Genomic DNA, 23,873 nt, shown 5'->3' on the forward strand with positions numbered 1-23,873 from the left:
CCCGAGCAGCCATCCTGGTCGGATGGCTACCACGCAGGAGCCTCACCCCACTTCCCTGGGCTCAGGGAAAATCGCTTCCCCTCCGCCCACAGGAGGCCCTTCCCAAACTCTCCTCGCTCGCCCCCTCAAACCGCGCTTGCCGCCGCTGCGGCCCGACCTCCAACAACGACGCACAGCCCAGCCGCCTGCGAATGACCCGCGCTCCGACTTCGCCACCACAACGGAGAGGCCGCCGCCGACATGATGGGGCCACCAACCGCCCGACGCCGGACCCCATGTCCTACCTGCTCGCCTACGGTGCCTGCTCGCCGCCAAGACAATGACGCTGCCGAGCCGCCGCCCGCAGTTCAAAATGGCTGCGCCGACCACCAACGCGCCGACGACCCGCTGCCAGCTTCAATGGCCGCTCAGCAAACACGCTCCCTGACCTCCGCCAGTCTCCACTGCCCAGCCTGGACCCTGACGAGCCCCACCGCGGGAACCTGTACGCCGCCGGGACCAGCCTGCATGCTCCCCGCCGTCCCACCTTCGCTGGCGCCGCCGCACCCAGCCTGCGACCTCCACGATCGCCCCCGGAACGAGGAGCACTTTACAGACGCCGCCGCGCCCAGCCAACGCCCTCGAAGATCGCCGCCGACAGGAGGAGACCACCGCCGAGCCGCTCTGTGGGACGCGCGGCCCCAGACATCGCCGCACGCCCTCTGATTCGCTGCCCGCCGATAGGAGGAGGCCGCCGCCGAGCCGCTCTGCGGGACGCGCGGCCCCAGACATCGCCGCACGCCCTCTGATTCGCCGCCCGCCAAAAGGAGGAGGCCGCCGCCGAGCCGCTCTGAGGGACGCGCGGCCCCAGACATCGCCGCACGCCCTCTGATTCGCCGCCCGCCGACAGGAGGAGGCCGCCGCCGAGCCGCTCTGCGGGACGCGCGGCCCCAGACATCGCCGCACGCCCTCTGCTTCGCCGCCCGCAATCCACCGCGCCGCCCCCTGCTCTGCGCTCAGTCCTCGCTCTCCCGTCCACCACAACATGGCCGCGGACGCCTCCTCGCCTCCTTCACGCCGCAGATGCCTCGCCCAGGTAGGTTCCCCCCGGAACCCTAACCCTTCTTCCCCTTGCCCTTCTTCTGCCCTTCTTCTCCTTGCCTCCCTGCCCACACAGAACTCTTTGCACATCACTGTGCCATCTATCTCCCTCTTCTAGCGCCCATTTTCTTCCTTTTTAAAATGGGCTTAAAATCTAGTATTAATATAAGATACATAAAAAGAGAATTTATGATTTATTTCTCAGAATACTTATCGCATATGCCACATACGATTTAATAATCAACAGCAGGATTTCATTTTGAAGAAATTGCTTCCATGTGTACAGTGAAGAATACCTAGGGGCTTTTTGCACTGCTTCAAAATAGCACAATGGTTGCTAATTGAAAACGCTACTGATTTGGAATAACGCACGACGTCGTAGACAATCTGCAACACTCCTGAAACCGATCAGCAAAAAGCGCTTCGTTGTAGCGCTTTCAGGGGAATCCCAAAAAGTGGATTCATCCTCCGGAAAGCGCTACACTCTTGCAAACAATCTGCAACACTAGCGATAAAGACCTGTGCGTTAACATTGTTGTGGTTTCTTCAAAGTCCCTCCTCCTGAGCCTGTCCTCCAAACTTCCAGCGAAGCGATCGCCATTTTTTTTTCTCCGAGCGAGCGGGGATAAACGCACCAGCGAGCCTCTTTCTGTTTAGAGGCTTCCCTGGCTTCAGTCCTTCACCTTTAGTCACTAAGCACAAACCACATAAAAGCCCGTTTGCTGAAATAAAGTCCCTTTATTTTTTACACATTAATTCAGCCGAAAATCGGGCCCGTGAGCGGGGGGGGGGGGATTTTTTTTTTTATCACTCGAGGCAGCGTGGCAACGATCATACGATCAAACGACAGCTCACATTAGGCAGCTGGATGGGTCTCTCCATTGTAATGAATCTACACAGATTCGTTGCAATGGGTCTGTTTTTTTTTTTTAAAAAAAAACCTTTCTTAAAGGGAAAGGGGCTGTTTGGGAGCATGCTAACGGCTGCCCATTGGCTGCTTGACGGCCAGGGGCGGGACGAGCTTGGCAATAGCGCTTCCTTTCTAGCGATTTCTGCCGAGACCGGAAGCCTGTGGGAAACGCTAAAAAACGCAACTGATTCCACTACAAAGGCAGGTATGCATAACGACGAATTCCACTATTTTAAATGGCGATTTTTCATTCCGCAAACAATTTGCAACAAAGATCCCCGTGCGTAAAGGCCCCTAGTGTTGCCTCACAATAATATTTGGAAAATGCAGTCAGCAGGTGGTTAGATCTACAAATTGTCACATGACTCATTTTCTTCAATTCCAGATAATATAGTATATGTTGGTGTGCGGGAGAAGATTTGGTATCAAAGCTTGCAGAAGTTTGGTGAGGCCAGGGTGAGTATGTTGTGTGGATTTCTCATAATCAAGGATGGATTTCCATATGCTGGAAAGACTTTGAAATGCTGTAAATTCAATATTTGCCCTGATTTCTTAAAAAAAAACACTTTTTAAATTGGAACAGCAAACCTATCAGAAACTGTTTTTGAAAGTCTTCTGCGTTTCTGAAAAAGACTGCTCAAAGTGATGACCATCCTCTGTAGGAATTCCAGTAATTCCTAGAAAGCAATGATGTCATTCCAGGTTCATGTCATCACCAACAGTGATTTAAATGTTTCTTTCTCTCCCATTGGTCACTGGAGTGTTGGCAGGCAACTGAGCTTTCCTTCCTCCAGTGGGCACATGGCAACCTTGTCTGTTGTCCTGCCCTATCATGATTTATTGGAATTTTACATTTAGTACTTTCACACCCTTCTTTGATGTATTTTTTTCTTGATATTGATCAGCTGAAGATGCAGTCCTTAGCAGAATTATACCCTTCTCTAACATTGGCTTGGAAGGATGTAAGTCTGTTTAGAATTACAGCAATAATGTTTTTACTTTTTGTATTGGTTGTTTAGTTAGATGGAGTTGATATTCAAACAGACAACTGTGGTTTGAAAAACAGAAAGATGGAGAAAGGTCCCAAGAAAACATTTACTATGTAAGATTCTCCAAGCCCCAATTATTAACCATACCAATTGTTATTATTTCTTGATTGTAAGGTAAAGTAAGACCCAGATTTGAATCCCCAGTTTGCCATACTGGCCACTGGCTGATGTTAGGCCAGTCACACAATCTCAGCCTAACCTATATCTTAGGGTTGTGAGCATAAAATGGAAGACAGGAGAATGATGTATGCTGCTTTTGTTACCCATTGAAGACAAAGGTAAGGTAGAGATGAAGCAAATAAGTAATAAATGTAGCTGAAGATGGGTGCAGAGAAAAGGTAGATTAGTGGGTGGGTGAGTGGGAAAAAGAAGTTGGGAAAGGTGAGGATACATGGGCTGCCAGGGAAAGGGAAAGAGGAGGTAGTCTTAAGAAGAAAATATCAATGAAAATAAGCCCCCCCCCCCAAGCCTGATTGCTAGAACCATACAGAATTTTGCCAAGGAGAAACTTTCAGGAATTGGAATGGAGAAAAAGTTGGAGATGGAAGGGCATATAAAAGTAGGTTGACTGGGCTTGTGCGGTCAGAAGGAAGCAGAAAAAGAGAGACTTCAAAACTTTTGGGAAAGGGAAAGAGAAATAGGTAGGAAGAGGAAATGAAGAGTCCTTGTGGGTCTTCTGCTTGTTAATTTCCTTTTTAAGAAACACACTTTGCTCTCTGAAAAAGCAACAGACCTAATGCCAGAGTGAAACTTTTAAAAGTATTCAAAAACTCATTACAATGCTCTTTGCTATGTATATCTGTCAGTTTTCAAAATTAAATAATAATGTCTTCAGGATATAGGCATAATTCAGGACCCACTAAAATTAATATCATGATTTAAATGTTTTAAATGTGGCATTGTTATGTTGAAGGGGAAGGTTTTTATTTTGCAATACATATACTTTTTTTCTCACTTTCCCCCTTTTATTCTTTTGTTAGAGGAATCCTTTTTTGTTGTCCAAGGATTACTTGATTTTTGTAAGAAAGAGAACGGTTAATTCTGCCTTGTGCTGACAAAAACTGTAATAGAAAAGATCTGAAATCGTCCAGCACTGTCAGCTGTAAACTCCTTCCATGGCTTTTCGTCAAATGTGTTACTACAAATGGCATCCATAACAAAACTGAGAAAGTTTCCAGATTCTCCTGGGACGATGCTATACCCTTGAAAGATTGACAGTTGTTGTTAACATTTTTCTTACACATTGTGGCTGTGTCCACAGTTTTATTTTATTTGGGACAAAAAGTAATAAAATACTGTCCTCACCCAAAGATAGTCATCTTCAGGAAAGAACAGAAAGAAATTGGTCAAAGGTGAGCAGACTATAGCCCTGGCAGGTGCTGTTGAAGCAGGAACCATTTTACGGTGCTTAGTTGCATAAAGAAATGTAAATAATCATAAAAAGTGATAATATTCCATTTGTAATTCAATTTATTATCTGCCCTTTCTTTTTAGACTCTAGACATACAGATGTTGATTCCTTCAAATATATGTGATTAATATATAATGTTTATAGTATCATCTGAGGATATGTTGCATGTACAAGAAGCATGAAGTAAACCAAAACAGAAGGGGAAAAAAACCAACCTTAAGAAGCAGCAAAGTTGGAGTACCCAAAAGTTGGGTGACAGAAAAATATTTTGAGAAACAAATTTCATCCATTTCATCCTAACAATTGAAGGGCGTAGTGCTTTGATTTGTGTAGTTAGAACAAAACCTTCTGGTGAAATGGCTACCATTAATTTAAACCTAGCAGCAAGGTGGGTCCTCCTGTCAGATGTTATGTTTAAATAGCTGCGAGGTATTAAGCCTGTCTGTTTCATTCCCTCTGCTTCCAAGCAATCCCCCATAGCTTGGAGAAAGGGTAATCCAAACTGGCTAATTTGGGGCATTTCTGGTTTGGTCAGAATATTAAACAGCTTTTAAAGGGTGCTAAGCTAGATTCCTGGAGGATGAGTCCACCATTGGGTACTATCCATAGTGACCTAGGGGAACCTCCACATTCAGAAGCACTTAGCCTTTCAATCCTATACTCAGGAGACAACCTCAGGAGAAGACAATTTTTATACTCATACACTGAGTATAAATTTGGATCACTTTAACACATGCATTTTCCTGACACACCCAGAGTTCTCATATTCATTAAGTAGACATCCTTAATAATCCTCAGGTCTTTTTACTTGGCTAGACTTATGGAGGATGGAAATTCCTGTTTTGCTTTTTATGTGGCCTTTTTACATGATACTTGTCTGAGGGCCCATCTGCCTGCTTATGGCTCCTGAATAACATTTTGCTCTGCGGTGCAAATCTCTTGGAGATCCCTGGTTCTAAGGAAGCATGCCTGGCCTCGACCTGGGCCAGGGCCTTTTCAGCCCTGGCCCCAACCTGGTAGAATGAGCTCCCAAGAGAGCTGAGGGCCCTGATGGAGCTATCACAGTGCTACAGGGCCTGCAAAATGGAGCTCTTCCGCCAGGTTTTTAGTCGAGGTCTGTGCTAGCACTAGAGATATCATGGCTGCTCCTCAGGCTCAGTCAATTACATCTACACCCCCCACCTCTAGGGAGGTCTGCTCAAGGGAGGGATTTTTAGGCCACCATTCTTTTGTGGCTGTAGGGGGTCTAGAGACCTGGATATAATGGGGTCTTATGTGGGAATTTTATGGGAGATTTATGTGTAAGCCGCCATGAGTCTTTGGAAAGCAGCTGGATATAAGTCTAATGAATAATAATAATACTTGAATCTTAACTAACAAGGCTTCTTGCTGTTGAACAAGAGTATGGAAGTGAAGTATACTAAAGCTACGGATTTGGCGTACTTTGGTATGATATTCTGGTTTATGTTTCCGCCACTTCCTTATTTACACAAATAAATATGTGCACTTTTCCAAAGCCAAATATACAGATGGCATTGGGAACACTGCCCTGGTTCAGCACTAGATAGCTATCATTAATGAACATCTCTGACAAACAAAACAGAACAAATGATGTAGTGAAAAGAAGCTCAATCAATGCAAATGTTTAGCCATATGTAATTAAGTAAATGTTGTCAGACCAAGCCTTACAACAAGCAGGAGGAAATGGAGAGTTCATGACATCAGCTATGTTGCTGCATCACTTCTAAGGAAAACCCAGAATTGTTTTAGGGCAGTTCTACTAATTGCTGGAAACTCTATATGGACAACACTGAGAGGGTGCAGAGGAGAGCAATGAGGATGATTTGGGTCCAAGCCCAATAAAGAAAGGCTGAGGGACTTGGGAATGTTCAGGCTGGAGATGAGGTGGTTGAGAGGAGAACATGATTGCTCTCTTTAAATATCTGAAAGTTTGTCATTTGGAGAAGAGCAGGAAGCGGTTCCTGTTGGCAGCAGAGGATAGGACCTGCAGTAATTGGTTTAAACTACATGCAGAACAGTACAGGCTAGATATCAGGAGAAGGGGGAATTTCACAGGGTAGTTCAGCAGTGGGATAGGTTGCCTAAGGAGGTGGTGAACTCCCCCTCACTGACAGTCTTTAAGCAGTGGTTGGACAGATACATATCCTGGATGCTTTAGACCAGCCTTTCTCAATGTTTTTACCATTGAGAAACCCATGAAACATTCTTCAGCCTTTGAGAAACCCCAGAAGTGGTGTGATCAAGCAGAATATACTTTGGAAGCCCTTCTGGGGCTCTTCCCCTTCTTATCCCCTCCAGGCCTATTATTTGCCATTTTGAGGGGGCAGGTATATGGTCATGTAACTCAATAAACGTTTGACACATTTTAAAAATATATTTAAGAATTAACCCAACCATTTCGGAAACCCTGCCAGGGCCATCAAGAAAACCCAGGTTCACAAAACCCTGGTTGAGAAAGCCTACTTTAGACTGATCCTAAATTGATCAGGGGGTTGGACTAGATGGCCCTTCCAAGTCTATGATTCTATGACTCATGTGCTTAATTTCTCTACCACCACCTCAAAGCACCAACAAGGCAATGCAAGCAGCCTGTGGGAGCCTCACTCCAGAGGAGAAAGCTGGCAGCCAAAATGACTGCATCTGCATGCTCACCTTTAAGGGCTTTGGTCTGGATTCTGCTAGCTGTGGAGAGAAGATGTTATTTACTGGGGGAATGACCTTCTTTGTGGTGACACTTGAATTAGGGGATGCCTTCCCCACACATCTCTACTTAGCATTTCATCTTCTGATGCTTAGAAGGCAGTTTTAAAAGGTATCATATCACTGTGTGCATGATTAATGGTGTTGCGTATTACTGCTCTAACAGGGTCTATAAATGGTTTTAAGAGACATTTTCTGAAAGCTGAGCTAAAGGTCTACCAAAAAGGCATTATAATTTTAAAATAAAAATATACTTAACCATAGTGGGCTAGATGCAGACTAACCTTTTCATCAGCAGAATGGAACTTTTCTGCAGTCTCACCCTATCACTCATCTCTACAAAAGACTGTTTTTTTAGGGGATAAAGAGGAATGATATGAGGAGAGTCTGCTGTGAAAAGTGGGAATGAGTAGGAACTGGCCAGTTTAATCTTGTGCAGATACTCAAAGTAGATGTCCTGGAAGTCTATAAAAAAGAATTCATAGGTCGCCTTTTAGCTGAGGAGTGTACACTATGGGCAGTAGATGTATTGACCCTTGTAAGAGTCAGATTTATGCAGACTTAACAATTTCTCCCAGGATGGATTGGTTTAAATTAGTGACATATATTGATTTAAATTGCCAAGAAAACTCCTCATTTAAATCATTGATTTAAAATATCTTTTTACATTTATTATTTAGATGCTTCATAAATAAATTGATGTATTAATTGTTGCCGCTTAATCAAAAGAACATAGTCTGAAATCCTAAGAATACTTTCCTGGGAATAAGACCAATTGATTTATATGGAACTTACTTCCAAGTAGACCTCTTTGGGTTGGTCCGATATAGATTTAAAATGAAAAAGAATTTTTTTTACGATCACAATGATATGCTATAATATATGTTGTTTCTGCTCAGAAAATGACATACCATGAATTACATGTTTGTTTATAACTTATTACACAGCAATCTAAATAGAAATAGAATTTGTAGCCATGAAAGGTTGAGGGAGTTTGGTCTGTTTAGCCTGGAGTTAAGATGGCTAAAAGGTAATATGATAACCATCTTCAAATACTTGAGGGGCTGTTATATAGAAGAGCAGAGTTGTTTTCTGTTGCCCCAGAGGGTTGAGATTAATTCCAAAGAATTTTCGGCTAAACATCTGGAAGAAGTTCCTGACAGAGCGGTTCCTCAGTGGAACAGGCTTCCTCTGGAGGTGGTGAGTTTTCCTTCTTTGGAAGTTTTTAAGCAGAGGCTAGATAGTCATCTGACAGAAATGCTGGTTTTATGAACTTAGGCTGATTTTGAGTAGGTGGGAAGGAAGGGATGTGCCAATGTTTGTCTCTTGTGGCCCTTCCTTGCATACCCAGGGAATTGCTAGTCACCACTGTGGGATGTTATATGACTTTCCTCCAGGCCAAGCTGGTGGAGGTGTCACTTCGGCATTGGGTCATTGTGGGTGGACAGATAGTTGTGAGTTCCTTCATTGTGCAGGGGGTTGGACTAGATGACCCTTCAGATTGGTACAATGTGGTATGGATCCTAATTCTGTCAGGCAGATCAATAGCTGGTTAACAGATTGGGTACTTGGAAATGGTTCAGCATCCACGTGGAGAAGAGTGATAAGTGATGTGCCCCAGGGATTATCCTGGGGCCTATGTTGTTCAACATATGTATAAATGATTTGGATGAGGGATTAGATGGGGTACTTATTAAATTTGCAGACGATACTAAACTTGGAGGGGTAGCAAACACAACAGAAGACTAAATCAGGATACATGATGATCTAGATAGGCTCAAGAACTGAGCTAAACTAAATAAAATGTAATTCAATAGGGACAAATGTAAAGTTCTGGATTTAAGTAGGAAAACTCATATATACCAAGATAGGATAGGGGAGACTTGTCTTGGCAGTAGTATGTGTGAAAAGGATCTAGGAGTCTTAGTAGACCATATATTGAACATGAGTCAGCTGTGTGGCTAAAAAGGCAAATGGGATTTTGGACTGTATCAAAAAGAGTATCGTGTCCAGATCACGGGAGATGATGGTACCGCTTTAGTCTGCTCTGCTTCAGCCTCACTTCAAGTATTGTTTTCAGTTTTGGGCACCACAGTTGAAGTGGGATGTAGACAAAATGGTGCATGTCCAGAGGAGGGCAACAAAGATGGTGAGGTGTTTGTAGACCAAGACGTATGAGCAAATGTTGGGGGAGCTTGCTCTGTTTAGAGGAGATGAGTCAGAGGGGATCTGATAACCATCTTCAAGTATTTAAAAGGCTGCCATATAGATGATGGAGCAGAGTTGTTCTCTCTTGACCCAGAGGGATGGACCAGAACCAATGGGATGAAATTAATTCAAAAGAAATTCCTTCTAAACACCAGGAAGAAGTTCATGACAATTAGAGCGGTTTCTCAGTGGAACAGGCTTCCTCAGGAGGTGGTGGGTTCTCGATCTTTGGAGATTTTTAAAGAGAGGCTAAATAGCCATCTCTATCCAGAGAGGCTGATTCTGGGAAGATTCAAAGGGGTGGCAGGTTACAGTGGATGAGCAATAGGGTTGCGAGTTTTCTGCATAGTCCCTTCCAACTCTATGAAAGATTTTGGTATGTTGAAGGCCAGTTCTGGCCATAACCTTCATCATTTGTGATTCTAGTCAGGGACATAAATTATATTATAGGAATGACAAAATGTAATGTTTAAAAAAAATCTTAATCATTGTATGTCTTTTAAATGCTGTTTTTTAAATCTTAATTTTTGTATTTGTTTTAAATGTCGTTACCTGCCCTGAGCACTGGAAGGGCAGGATATAAATAATAATAATAATAATAATAATAATAATAATAATAATAATAATAATAATAATAATAATAAATGAAGTCACTGCTATACACGTTAATGGGGGAACATGCAAGTGTTGCCCTGGCCACTACCAAGAGCTGTTCCACCACCCCTAGGCACTGTGCCTTCTGGCGCATGGCCGTGTAGTGGGTGTCCTGGCCTTTGACAAAATGTTGAATTCAGGTATCCACTCTGAAGTGCTTGAACAATTTCTTTGGTCTTGCAAAGAAGCATGTTCAAGCCCTCGTGGCCAAAGGTGCCCTTTATGAGTGGGCAATGAATAAAAGTCTGCCCAGAATAAGGAGTGGTACTCTCCATAGAGGTGGGAGGCAATGGCAATGAGGTGCTGTGTGATGAATGTGGTCCTACTCCTGCCTGATGTGTGGTTCAAGAAGTGATTCATGATATGAAGAACCACCATGAACTTTAATGAATTTTGATATAGTTTGTGACTTTTCACTTCCTGCCATTCAGCTGCTTGGTTTAAATAGCTGGGAGCCATTTAAACTACTGCTTTATGCTCTCCAGGAAAAGCTAATTCTTTTCTACTCATAGCTTAGTTCTCCATTAGAGCTTTGGGCATTGCAAAGTGGACCTAAGAAGATCTATGGGCTAATGAAATATTTTACATCTTGATGAGCTGCCCTTGTATCTCAAGAATATTTGACATCATTTACTCCACGGGTGAACATTGCAGTGTCCATTATAGTTATGACCAGTTTATACCTTTCTTTGTTAATTTAATGGAGTACTCAGTTTGAATTATACCACTGGGAAAGACTTATTGCTGAAATGTGCTTGGTATTCGTTCTTGCATATAAAGATTGTCTTTATATTGGGATTAGACGGTTTTTATGTGCTTAACCACAGGATTATTGCAGCACTCATTACTATATTATTATATTATGGACATTTGCACTGTGTACATAGTTATATTTTACTATGCACTTTCTATGTCTTTGTCTCAACCTTTTTGATTACCTTAAATATCTTCCAGCCATTTAAACTGAACAGCAGAGTGGTGGTGAACTCCGCCCTGCTCAGCTGTTTGGTTAAAATACCCTCTGCATTCTGCTCCCTCCAAACAGCAGTGGGAAGTGGAAACCAGTGGTATAAACTTTAAATGGCTCATGAACCAATATGAACTGGTTCGGTTTGCAAACCAACCTCCCTGTTATGCCCCTGCCTCCCAGGTAGGGCAGCACAATCTCTGTTTGTATGGGACCGTGGTTCATTTCCAGTCTATTATGTTTAACCCCTGTTCCTAGTTCAGTATTCCCTATTGTTTGAAGCTGATGTCATTGTCCACCCTGACATCATGTGCCCTGACTTTGAGAAGGTGCATGGCAACAGCAGCCATTGGTCCTCCAATTGCTGGGTATAATTACTTACTTACAGGACCACTTACCTCCTTATGCCCCCCACAGGGCCATCCACTCTGCAGGTACAAATCTGCTTATTTGCGGGTACAAATCCCAGGGCCCTGGGAAGCGTGCCTGGCCTCAACCAGGGCTGAAGCTTTTCAGTCTTGGCCCCTACCTGGTGGAATGAGTTCCCAGAAAAGTTGCGAGCACTGACAGAGCTTTCAGGCTTAGTGCTAGACCAAACCCAGATGATAACAACTTACCCAACCTACATCCAGAGCATTGCTAACCATACCAGATACCACTGTTATGAGTAATTGGGAAAAGGGTTTTATATTTTATTATCGCAAGCTTAATGATAATTGTAATTGTAATTTTTGCGGATTTTATCATTGTTTTATGGGGTGTTTTAAACTTATAATGTTATAATGTTTTATTGTTAACTGTCACAAGCCAGCTTGCTAGGAGTGGCAGTCTATAAATCGAATGAACGAATTAATTAATCAATCAATCAATCAATCAATCAATCAATCAATCAATCAATTAAAGAAAGAAAGAAAGAAAGAAAGAAAGAAAGAAAGAAAGAAAGAAAGAAAGAAAGAAAGAAAGAAAGAAAGAAAGAAAGAAAGAAAGAAAGGGGTCCCTAGGCATGTTTACTAAAGGGGGAGCTGATGCATAGAGTGGACTCAACTTTCTTGGATGGCAGCAGCCCTGTCCTGCCAGACAGAGGGGAAGGGAATGGTGGCAATGGTAGGACAACTCTCCCTGGGCCTGGTGTCATGACCACTGGTGGCCTGAGTGGGGGGGGGATTCTGGATTCTTGGCAAGTTCCAGGGCATGGAGCCCATGTCTATTCCTTCTCATCCTGCACCTGCACATCCAAGGTCATAGCCTGGGGGTATGTGTGTACTCTGTGCATTTTGTGTACAACAGTACCTGGGATGCTCATAGAGACTCATAGTTCAGACCCCTTCCTGCTGACACGTAATCTGGGCTTCTAACAAGAGAAGGTCCCTTTAAGGAGGGGTGTTCTTCAGGGGAGAAGCAATACTTATCCCAGTGATTCCTCTTCAGCCTTTGCCAGTGCTGTCCACTTGGCTCAGTCCCCTTCACTCATTGGTCCTGTGTGCCCTGTGTAAATGTAAATGAGCCAAACGTGTTGACTTTGAGCAGTACCGAAGACTGAACAAAGAGGTTAGACAGAAGGTGAAAGAGGAGCAAGAAACCTACAGGAACAATATTGCAGCAGACCTGGAAGAAGGTCTGTATTCCAGGCATGAATACAGAGCCCTATATCAGACCCTCAAATGACTAAGCGGTAAAACTAAGTTGACAAATGAGAATATTAAGAAAGAAGATGGTACTTTTGTGAGATCTACAAACCAAACGCCTGCAGCAATGGAAAGAATTCTTTAACCAGCTATACAACCATGATGCACCTCAGGGACCACCACCAGAACCACCACTTATTGACTTACCAGAAAATATATTCATTGAACCAACTATCAATGAATTAAAAAGCATAATAAAATCATTGACGAGTGGACAGGCACCTGGAGCAGACAGAGTGCTGTAGTGGAAGCGCCATGGATGCCAATGTAGCTACAGCTGCTAGCACATACTGGAGGCCTTTTTTTTCCTTTTGGGCTGCTGTGTAACATTCTTCTTTGGAAAGTGACTACTAGCACCATATTTGTGTGCAGACAGCTGTCACAGCACAGGTGTAGCTTAGGATTGCTCTGACTGACTGTGAAGACATTAAAACATATGTTTGTAGATTTCATGACATGTAATATTTTATTGTGGTACTGACAACATTTCAAATTCTGTTTGAGATTTGATATCGAAGCCAACCAAATTTCTAAGTCCATTTTCTATCATAATTTTAACAGAAGAAACTCCTGAGTTTGAGTCAAATCAGTAATAGATTCAACTAGGCTTCCTAGCATTTTGAACTGCTGAGGACATACACATGTTGCTGCCAAGAATATGAAGAAATATTGAGATCTTGATTAGAAGTCCTATTCTGACAAAAAAATTTCTTCTGTTGACCCTAGGTCTGATTCTACTTGGACCACCATGTATGTTTTATTAAGTACTCCTGCCAATATATTTCTTGTTTTCTGATGTTTATTTTCCTTAATAAATATACAGAACCTGGTGGGTAGGATTTATGCTTTAATTTCCTGCTGGATGCCAGTTCTCAAAACAATAGGGCCTAACCATTTTTATCATATCCTTTTATTCTTTGTGGTAAAAGAGAAGTTTGGGAGGAGTCTAAAGAAAAAGAGATTGTACTCTGGTTCAAGGAACTGGTTAGCTGGGCACTGAGAGTGCCAAGGATTTCTAGAATGCCTGCTAAAACTGGAATCATTTGCACTAGTGAGAAAGACTCGTGATTAAGGCTAGTGTGGTTCAGAGATGTGTGATCTTTATATATTTCACAATGTCCTAACTTATTAGAGTAGTTACACAAATGCTTTGTTTGAGTTAATGAAGAGGAAATAAGTATCAATAGAGAGGGTGCTAGAGCATGGGCAAGTGGGAACTCCAGATTAATTAGACTTTGGGAGGTCCAGTTAAAGCAAATCTTAAGTCTCAGGACCAGGAAAGACCTCCGCTTGAGACAACTAGTCAAAATAGATGCGAATAGGGTCGGTGGACATCATGCCAAGGCATTTTTCATACATTTATTCACAAACTCAAAACAATTTTTGAAAGCTGGGTGTAAAATAGTAAAGGTTTTCCATATTCCAGTTCCCCAGTCTGGGCAGCCTATTTTTCATATTATGTAAACTGGTTGCTTGTTGTGTAAATGGTAAAGAACCATTACTTTCTGTTTCTATTGTCCACCACTTGTGTACCTGTCTGCCCTTAAGTGCTACCTGGTGGATTAGACTAATGTTTATTTCTGCTGTTTCTACTGGACCATTTATAGAGATCTGCAGTTTCTTTCATTTTTGCCCCAAGAATGTTGTGCGTTTCATTATGTTAACTATTTGCATTTTTGTTGTGTGAAGCTTCTCTTCCCCCAACACAATTGTCATGTTGGTGGTAGTGGCAGCTGCCTTTGCCCAGCCTTCCTATGGCAATACCCCTGCGTGTCACTGAAAGTATATGTCAAAATTAGTAAGATACCGATTAAAATAGTCATTAAGTCAATTAAGTCTCTTTGGACAGGCCTACCATAGTGATGTAAAACATTAAGTGTTTAAATGATTAAAGGATCTGTGTATCATTTATATATTACTGTAACCTTTTACATTTTTTTTCAAAGCCTGGGAAACCTGGAATGGGGGCCTGGATTGGACACTAGCCCACATGAAGGAAGAGGAGAAAGATACAGATACTCTGTGATAGGAAGAATTAGACCATGATGCTGCTGATAATGGTTCATCAAGGCCTGAAGCAGCACAGGAAGAATAAGAATACAACTTTACTGATTGCAGGTTCCTTATGTCTCAACGCAGCATAGGCCTGAAACAATGAGTGCAGTTGACAGCCCAACTGCTTGCTAGCACCTTCTGCAACCCACTTGTAGGGGGTAAAGTTATTTTTTTTTAATTTTTGGATTTATATAACTGAGGGCAGAGGGCTGATATGGGAGGTATGGGAACCACAATTCCTACCCATTACCCTCCTCCTAGAGTTATGGTCAGTGCATTAGCCGCAAAGTGATTCATGCCATGGTCACCCCTAGGCTGGATTTCTGTAACTCGCCCTACACAGGACTACCCTACAAACAAACAAACAAACAAACAAAATAAAGTTAGCTGGTGTACACCCACCCCTTGATCTCCTTAAGGGGACACCCCTTTTTGTTTATAGAAGGAGATTATCAAATCTGTACTATTCCTAAATTCATCTTCATTGAATTTCTGATCTAAGGACCAGATAGAAACCTGCCACCATCAGGTCTGCTGATCCTTCTCTTCAGTGGGCTGGATCCTGGCTTTGAGCTGCAGAACACTGTATGTTGGGTACATTGGGTCCAAATGCTTAGAGTCATCCTCCTCCTCCCCCCCCTCCCAGGCACAAATGATGCTTCAGCTTTAAGAGTGAGAGCTAGATTTAACATTCTAAATACTGTGTAGACCTGTGGTTTTTATGAAGGTATTTGATTTTGGTCAGTTTTTCTTTTGGGGCCTCTTATTTGACTTTTTTGTTGTGGTTTTATTGAAATGGTTTGGTATTTTAGTTTTTATGGCATTTCTGTTACTTTATTGTATTAATTGTGAAGGATCACCATAGTATGGCTGAGGTGGAGTAGAATCATAGAATCATAGAGTTGGAAGGAGCAGGGGGTTGGACTACAGGCCATCTAGTCCAACCCCCTGCTCTACGCAGGATCAGCCCAAAGTAATATGGAATGAGTAATATGGAATGTGTGAATGATAAGATAAGAGTGGGTATTTCACAGTTTATACTTTTTGCATATTCTCTGTAATAATAAAAAGCAGCTTCGGCTTACTGTGGCCGCTCATTGATGCCCGCAGAGGGCTGGCTGGAGGCAAACGCAACCATCCCAGCAGCCTTTGGGTCAGGTGCGCTGCTGGCATGCAGCACACACGGCATCAAGGTGAACCAGGACCCACGGACCTATATAACCACGTGTGTGGTTCCCAGGCCTCTTGCCCAGGATGCCATGGAGAGCAGCTTCCTTTCCACCTACTCTATCTTAATGTGAATACAGCCTTGTTCTGTGTCTTAAGGGGTTGTTTCATATTCAATAATTCATCACAGCTGCAGGTTTGCATGGGATGAAGTCTGTTGGCAGTGTGCCCCATGGGCCGATTGGACCCCCTGAGGTTTGGGCCCCCCTATGAGGCAGCATGTAAACAAGCGTGGCTGACTCTGCTGGGTGACCATGGGCTCATTTGCCAGGTGGCTGGGGAAAAGCCAAATGAAATGGGCATCCATTGGATACCTCATATAGGTCACTTCCTGTAGGGCAGATTTTAGAATGCAAGGGGATCTGCTCTCCTGGCCGGGAATGGTGCATGTCCCCAGGGCACCTCTGGACTCTGCGGGCTTTTGGTGCAGTCCACTGACTGCTAGGTCAGGCTTCCTCTCCCATGCTGTGCCAACCCTCCTGTGTGTGTGTGTGTGGGGGGGGGGGTAATAAAGCCCTAGCCATGTTTATACCCAACATTGTTGTGTTGCATCTTATTCCAGCCTAAATGCTCTCCTGCAAGTCAACCTCACCTGACAAAAGTTAGTGGGACACTTTGGGTAGTTTTAAGTTCAGTTAAATTAAGAGCACCAATGACCATAAAGGTACATAGACACCTACAGTTTTTCATGCTTCACTCTCTATCAGAACAAATAGGAAGGATAGTCCTGGCTAATCAGCTGCATTCATTTTAGTGGACCAAATAAAGATTGTGGTGTCTGTGGTCTAAGTTCTTGTTAATTTGTTTGGGTGTCTACCTGTAGATTTACCATTCAGAATAGAGTGGGCAGAGTAGATATTTTGTAGAAACTACAGAACAAAGTTTTCTGCATTTTCATTTTAAAAAACCCAATCAAAGTGTGTCTTGAGGCAGACTTATAGGGGATTCATTTTTCGTAATCTTTCCTTAAGAACTGCACACTAACTTTTTCGCTTTTCTACACCAAACTGGACATTTTATTATTTTATGGCATGTTGAAAAATTATCTGCAGTTGGAGATAGATTTGCAATCTGCTCATTGCTCGTATTTTGAACATAGCCTTTTTAGTAAGTTAGTAAGTTAGTCTCAAACAGAATGCACCACAGGACTGTCACAGACTATGTAATGCTTCACACCATTTCACAAGAAATATGAAAACAACAAACACATTCCAAGACATTTTAGAAGTATAGTCTGAACTCTTTTCAACACATTTATATAAACTGGAGATGGCGATAGAGGAGATCCTGCATATTACAGGGCAAAGTCAAAATTTGTTTTGAATTTTGTATTCCAGAGTAAAGCATGTTTGGTCCTTAAACAAGTGCTATTTAAATACAGTATTTCAAAATACCTTCAATATATAAAAATATAATTTATATATACATTGTCTACGAGTGAAGCTAAAATAATTTCTGTGAGATTGCCCGCACTTTGGCTAACAAGCTTAAATATCTACACTTAGGCTTTGGAGACTATTTTATATCTGCGGTGAACGCTTTAAATGTAACATAGATTTTGGTGGAGCAGAACCTCTGCTCCAGTTAATGCCATTCATTCTGACAACACCACATTTCCCCCCCTGTACCATTCTGTGGAAGACAGGGGAAATAATTTAGGAAACCTTTTACAAACGTTTAACTGTTTCCATTTTTTTTAAAGCTATTGTTCCATTTGTGCTTGTAGCCACAGCACCATCCCATCGGCGGTTGGAAGCTCAAGCCTTTTAATGCACAAAGGGTGGCGGGACTTCATCCAATCTGTGATAAAAGGGAAAAAATGAGATCACTATGGAAACGGCAGGAAGGATCTAAAAGCTTTCTTTATAAAAGTAAATGCCTGATGTTTGTGACTGCGGGGGCAAAAAATTCATAAATCTGTGTGATGCTATCGTTTTTGATTTGTTATCACAGCAAATGCCAAGTGTAAGCAGTCTGACCATGGCTTTATTAAGCACTTTCTTTTGCAAGGACACTTACTATTCCACAAGAGACAGAATGAGGCAGAGGCAGAGGCAGAGGCAGAGAGAGAGAGAGAGAGAGAGAGAGAGAGAGAGAGAGAGAGAGAGAGAGAGAGAGAGAGATGGCAATGCTACAAGGGAGACCTAATGTGTTTAAAATCTTCCTCCCCCCCAACCTTAGTGCTTATGTAGTCAGGAAACACTGTATGCTTTCCAGAAATGCAGTCACTCAGGGAGAAGAATACAATTGAGAAAGCCATGTTTCATCCTATTACGTGTCTACCTTTGATCTCACATTGCAAAGCTGTGACCCTCTCCCTCCAATCCGAAAGCAAATAAATGTGAAAGGGAAGAAAGCGTGCTTCACTTCAGTACCCAGAGCTCTAAGGACTGACACATGAAGGTGCCTGCTGTCGTAACAGCTCGCGTGGACCTGTTTGGGTACAACAGACAGCTGCCACTGGATTCACTGGAAGAGTTTCAGAAGATTGTTGGGAGCTGAGAGACAATGCAGCATCTCTGGTCCTGCAGAGGCCAGGCAATGGTGCTTTCCAGGCTGCCTCTGTCCTTGCCACTGACTGAAACTCTTCTGAGCTCAGATGGCATGCATGCAGAAACGACAGTGGTAAGTCAGTCATTGTTATTACTATTTAATTGCTTCTCAGTGTTGCTGTTATCTGGGTGCTTCATTTCAGAAAATGCTTTGCCCCCCCCCCCCCCGGATTTCTTTGCTTTTAAGTTATGGATGTGCATTTTATTGATTTCTTTTGCACTGTGTGATGTATAAGCTTTGTTGACTTAGTTCAGGTTGTTGATGCTTGTGCTTAGGGATGGAGGGGGGTAGGGAGAGCACTTCACAGACTGCTTACATTGCTATGTGATGCCAGTGGTCACTATAGCAAGTCTGCATTAAGAAAACACACTTGATGGGTAACTTGAGTTTCTTTTCACCATGCAGCATAACTTGAGCCTAGACTGAAGAAGCATAACTAAGTCAAACATTTAATTGTCACGTTGTTAAAAATTGTGTATCAAAAAACTCTTAAGAGTTTGGAATTAGAATTTACAGTGCATTTGAGGTTTTAAGCACAGGAAGCATTCCTGAAGGATACTGTTTATCAGAGTTAACTAGAAATAACAATGATAACAAGGAAATTACTGCAAAACCCGGATAGTTGTAGACTTTTAATAAAGCACATATTCTTTAAATTATATATATATATGATTCAGTGTTGCTTTTAATTCCTGTCACAAAAACCAGTTATCTGTTGAAAATGCGTTTCTTTGGAATGAAAGTAAATTGGTTTTTAAGAGCTTCTATAAATAGTATGAACTCAATAACATTTTGCACTCTGGGTTGTAAGCAGCTATAAATCATGTTGCATTCAGACTTTTATCAGAAGAAGACGATGAAAATAACTGTATAGGGCAGACCGATGCTCTGAAGGCAGTTCTTGAATGTCTATATTTTTCTCCCGTCAGGCTCCTCTGCTTATGGCCTTTCCAAACCAGTTCCCCAGAACAAAATATATGAGGCAAGTCAGAACTGACCTTCGGACAACCAGACAGATAACTTGGAAAATCTTAATGGTAAGCAACACTTTTAAGTGAATACTGTCTTCGCTAGCTCAATACTCTATGTGGGATGAGAAACATGAGATTAGTATTTTTAAAATTACTATTTGATAAAAATCCTTTTGCCCCTTGGCACTTATGAGTTACAAAATTGAACAGAAATGATGAAACTTGCTTGTATGCAAAGGTGATTCCCACCTTAGTTCTTTGGGTGCCAAGACTATTTATAGATGCTAAAATGTCTAAGTAATGAACCAAAAGTTGTGATTTTTTCAGAGGATAGTTGTGTCCCCTTTGGAACTGAAATGACAGAGGTACCATTTTCAGTTAACCTTTTGAAGAGATAATCCAACATAAATGTAAGGGTATGATTATGAAAAGCATCTGGAGAACTAGTTCTTTGGACCAGAATATTGGCAATTTATTTTTTGCAGTTCATTTTATAGTGCTGGACAAATAATGCAATAACCTTATTATATTTTGATGGAAATCATGTTTAAATAGCAATTTCTTGAACTAATTTTTGCAAACCCATGTAATTATGTAGTCTTACCTGAGGTAAGTTTTGGAGAATCTACTTATTCTTTCCTCCCTCCACCATGAATCAGTAATACAGGGACAGTCCTATTGCAGCTGCATAAATGGTTGGAGAATCATACCTCAATTTTAAAATGTGTTTTTGTTGCAGTTATGTTTTGATCTCTGGTGCTGCCATTTCTCAGAGGTTAATTAGAACTAATATTGGAGTGCATAGCCTGGGACTTCATATAGGAAAATCATGAATGAAGTAGATGCAGTTCCGATACTTCTGTGTGTATTTGATATGTATATTTCACTAGATCTAGGGGATTTGCCGCTAATTCATTAAAACTGTCCTTGAGGGTAAATGAATCCGAGGTATCAGGAAGCGCCTTTGTGTGAAAGCACATAACATTATGAGTTAGATTAAGGGAATGCTATTGCTGTATCCTCAGGTAAAACTGTCATGCACCAGTGTATCAGGCAATAAAAAGTAGACACATCTTTTCACATTTTATATGTCCTTCTGGGAAATATTATCCATATCATTTGAAGCAAGTTATGCACTTGGATAAGATACAAAGTGAAAATAATCAGAACAACTCCTAGAGAATATAAATATGACATACAACTGTTGCAATTTATGAGTGTTTCTTTAGTTTCTCTAAATAAAATCCAGTGGAAAAGAAAGTATCTTAAACTAAATGTAAATGTAGTTTAGTGAGAAGAAAAAGAATATATCTAAAGAGTATTTTATATTATGATATTGGTTGCTTCCAAGGTGCCACTTTGTATAAAAGGTGCTTTGGGTAGCACAGTGATGATTGGAATTAAGAAATGTACAGCTGGTTGATGGCTGGATTTCAGTGGAACTTACTTCCAAGTCACAGTACATTAGATTGCTGCCTTACAGTGTCCTGTCATGCTTTTAAAATACTTATAGAGGTGCTATGGTGAACATAGTGCATCCTAAGCACATTTTTCTTTTGTCCAAGGATGTTTTAAGGCACAAGGTGCCAAAAGAACTTACAAAAGCATTTTTCTTAGAGGGTAAAACAAACTGGACAGGGATGCTTTAAGTAGAGGATATATTGCTTTACGAACAGTTGGACCACAAGCTGTGCTAGTCTCTTTCAAATTCTATGATTCTACACCAAGCGGTATCAAAAGTTAAAGCTGTATTTTACTTTTTGAGAAATAGTTTTAAAAATATCTCTAGGTCGATCGTTTGCTACATTATATGCCACTTTTCCTTTGAAGTGCTCAGGGTGGCTTACCCAAGGTTCCCAGGTGGTTTCCCCACCTGACAGTATCCAAGTTCTCTTAGTTTGGATAGTGAGCTTATTTTATGTGCCTTCAAAACCTGATGACACTGAAGAAGTGAGCAGTGACTCCTTGCCACACATTTTCTTTAGGTACTACTGGACTTTTTTCTACTGCTGCAAAACTAGGTTTTGGTCTAGTTTACTGAAATGAGAAGCTTCTTTCACACTCTTTCCCTAATTGTAGGGCTTTCCCACTACAGCAAGGGTCAGGGATATAATACATATCCTGCAAATCTTCAGGTTTATGTTATGAAAGTATTTGAACACAGTAGTGTTGTATCCTGAATACACTTGGTAAAGTCTTATCAGCTCTTATTTATTACATTATTATTTATTAAATTTATTATTTGCCTTTCCCCGAATCTTGAGATTCTTACTACATAATTACTATTAATCAGATACTGGTATTAGGATTCTTTTGCCATCATTGACCGTTTACGCACTGGGAACTTCACTGCCCCAGCTCCCATGCAGGAGTACAAATCAGGGGCAGATGAAGGGCACCAGGCCAAATGCTCTTCGGTGTGGGTGCAGGAAGAGGTGGGCCGACATGCAACGACTAAAACTCCAGCCTACAGCCTAGTATGAAACCTCCAGTGCATAAACGGTCATTGTGATAATAACACCGTTTATTCTGTTTATAGAAAATTATTATACAGATAAAGGCCAGTGGCATTTGAATGATAGATGCGGCTTTACTTCTTAACAGTATAAAATAGTTACTTTTGTTAGCGCTAATGGAGCTATTAGGCATTGGACTCTAGGGAAAGATGTAGGTAGTACTGATCATAGAAATAAATAGGGTGGTGTTTCCCAGTTTTCTTGGATATATGAATCGTCACCATGTGAGTGAGTGTGTTTGCATTTTCCCATCCATATAACCAAGAAAGTCAGGAGATATTCTTATCTAGAGATTTTAAATTCAATGTGCTTTTAGGGGTTTCTTTTTTTTTTGTCATTTCAAGTTGATTGACATTGTTCCTCCAAATGCCAAGATTTTGTGGTTATATTCTCATACCTTTTTTCTGACTAGCTGTTAACAAAAAAATCTTTAAACTTTCATGGATTTTCAAATCAAATTATGGAAAGTAAGGAATCTGTTCCTTTCTAGTGCTTTGGCTAGAACTAAACTTGAGTTTGTAGGTGTCAAAGAACCCTGAATCAGTGATGAAGCTCACTGAATGAATTTGAGGATCATGGTCTCTCAGATCTGGGGATTTACTATCTCAAAGGATTGCTCTGAAAGTGCTGTGAGCTCCTTGAAGGAAGAGCAGACCCATGGGATTAATGATTCTGCAGTAAATGGTTTAACACGTTGGATTTTAGTCTGCGATTGTATTTTGACTATTAGTGAAAAGTGAGGAGATAGACTTGTGCCCTCTGTTTTGCGGAAAACTAGGAATTCGTTCTCCTAACAGGTAAACTCTATGCATTTCCTTCAGCTGTTGATTTTTTAAAAATGTGTATTTCAGGAGAACAACCCTATTTTCATAATGCTTAGTCCAGTGCATAATAAATGTATATACTGGGAGAAACATTAACTTTACGAATCAAGGCAGTGTTTGTGGTCAGTCACTTAGAAAATTGACACTTTAAAAGTGTCTCCTGTAAAATGAAAATAATAGCACTATTTTTATTTTAAAATTATATTTAGAAAATATTATATTTATTTTTTTGGCAAAATGTATCAAAACAGATAAACAATCTGGTCTCCAGATTTTTCCTCATTCTCTACAAATTAGCAGGTGTTTGTTCACATGCATACATATGAGTATATAAGCACTTTATACTTGGTGTAGTGGTTAAGAGCACCAACTTCTAATTTGGCGAGTTTGATTCCCCGATCCTCCACATGCAGCCAGCTGGGTAACCTTGGGCCACAACACTGATGAAGCTGTTCGGACTGAGCAGTGATATCAGGGCTCTCTCAGCCTCACCTACCTCACAGGGTGTCTGTTGTGGGGAGAGGAAACGGAAGGAATTGTAAGCCGCTTTGAAACTCCTTTGGGGAGAGAAAAGTAGCTTATAAGAACCAACTCTTCTTCTTCTTCTTCTTGCCTTGCACTTGCCAGTATTGGACTAAGTTTGTTTGGTATGTGTGATGCACTATTAATACAAATGCATTCCTCAAAGACATAGTGTTGCTCCCAAAAGACACCAGAAGGTTTCATTCCATTAAAAAGAAGAATCTCAGCAACTTACATTCAAGGAATTGGATTTCAATATTTAAGCCCATGTCCAAAGACTTCCACTAGAACCTATGTTAAAATACAAGTTGATCTAAAAGAAACTGGTTATAAAGACTAGGATGCAGGTCTTGCTTGAACCAATGGAAACTTTCTTTGCAGAATCTAAATCTGCTCTGGGTCATGTAGGTATGTGCCATCTTTACCAGAGATAGCCCTTCTACAACTGTTGAATTCAGTAAGCTAAGAAAAATGTAACTTTGCTAAAGCACTCTAAAATATCCGGCTTGGCTTTGAATTT

General features: G+C 41.5%; 1 protein-coding gene across 26 annotated transcripts in view; it reads left to right on the plus strand.

Annotated features, from left to right (window-relative positions):
- LOC143838184 (uncharacterized) overlaps window positions 1–23,873 on the plus strand; it is a 229,256-nt gene that overhangs the window by 94,950 nt on the left and 110,433 nt on the right. For 16 of the 26 annotated variants that reach the window (XR_013231261.1, XR_013231263.1, XR_013231264.1 and 13 more), the window contains one exon: window positions 2,376–2,446. The exons of 1 other annotated variant lie outside the window; for it this stretch is intronic. Coding sequence is in view for 2 of the 25 variants with exons in the window: in XM_077339129.1 (XP_077195244.1) it covers window positions 2,376–2,446; window positions 2,896–2,952; window positions 4,534–4,578 (173 nt within the window). In the remaining 23 variants the exon portion in view is untranslated. Of the gene's footprint in view, window positions 1–2,375; window positions 2,447–2,895; window positions 2,953–4,533; window positions 14,522–14,631; window positions 16,420–18,041; window positions 18,593–19,449; window positions 19,558–23,873 lie in introns of those variants that run through there. 9 more of the 26 variants (XR_013231268.1, XM_077339129.1, XM_077339128.1 and 6 more) reach the window with 5 other exon arrangements.

Source organism: Paroedura picta, chromosome 5, assembly GCF_049243985.1.
Source record: "Paroedura picta isolate Pp20150507F chromosome 5, Ppicta_v3.0, whole genome shotgun sequence".
Taxonomy (NCBI): Eukaryota; Metazoa; Chordata; class Lepidosauria; order Squamata; family Gekkonidae; genus Paroedura; species Paroedura picta.